This window comes from Meleagris gallopavo, chromosome 6 (assembly GCF_000146605.3).
Source record: "Meleagris gallopavo isolate NT-WF06-2002-E0010 breed Aviagen turkey brand Nicholas breeding stock chromosome 6, Turkey_5.1, whole genome shotgun sequence".
NCBI lineage: Eukaryota > Metazoa > Chordata > Aves > Galliformes > Phasianidae > Meleagris > Meleagris gallopavo.
Window position 1 is genome coordinate 35,241,101 of NC_015016.2, and position 360 is coordinate 35,241,460.

General features: G+C 48.3%; 1 protein-coding gene across 1 annotated transcript in view; it reads right to left on the reverse strand.

Annotated features, from left to right (window-relative positions):
• Window positions 1-6: 6 nt before the first annotated feature.
• Window positions 7-360, reverse strand: part of LOC104911523 (homeobox protein Hox-A11) — a 10,511-nt gene continuing 10,157 nt past the window's right edge. The window contains exon 2 of the mRNA XM_010712858.3: window positions 7-302. Within this exon, the coding sequence (XP_010711160.1) occupies window positions 46-302 (257 nt within the window). The 3' untranslated portion in view covers window positions 7-45. The remainder of the gene's footprint in view (window positions 303-360) is intronic.

Genomic DNA, 360 nt, shown 5'->3' on the forward strand with positions numbered 1-360 from the left:
AAAGTTCGGATCCTTCCGAGCTGCTGCTTCTCCACGCTTAATCCATTAACTGGTCGTCTTCAATTTGTTGATGACTTTTTTCTCTTTGACTCTTCTGTTCTGGAACCAGATTGTGACCTGTCGCTCTGACAGATTCGTGGTCGCCGATATCCTCCGCCGTTTGTCTTTGGTTATGAATTTATTTGTAGCATATTCCCTTTCGAGTTCTTTTAACTGCACCTTTGTGTAGGGCACTCGCTTCTTCCTCCCACGTCTGTACGAGTTCGCATCCGAGGGATGCGAAACGACGTCTGCAACACAAAAACCAAGAGACAAGCGTTAGAAAATCGCAACGACCGCTCGGGACATCCTCCGGCGGCC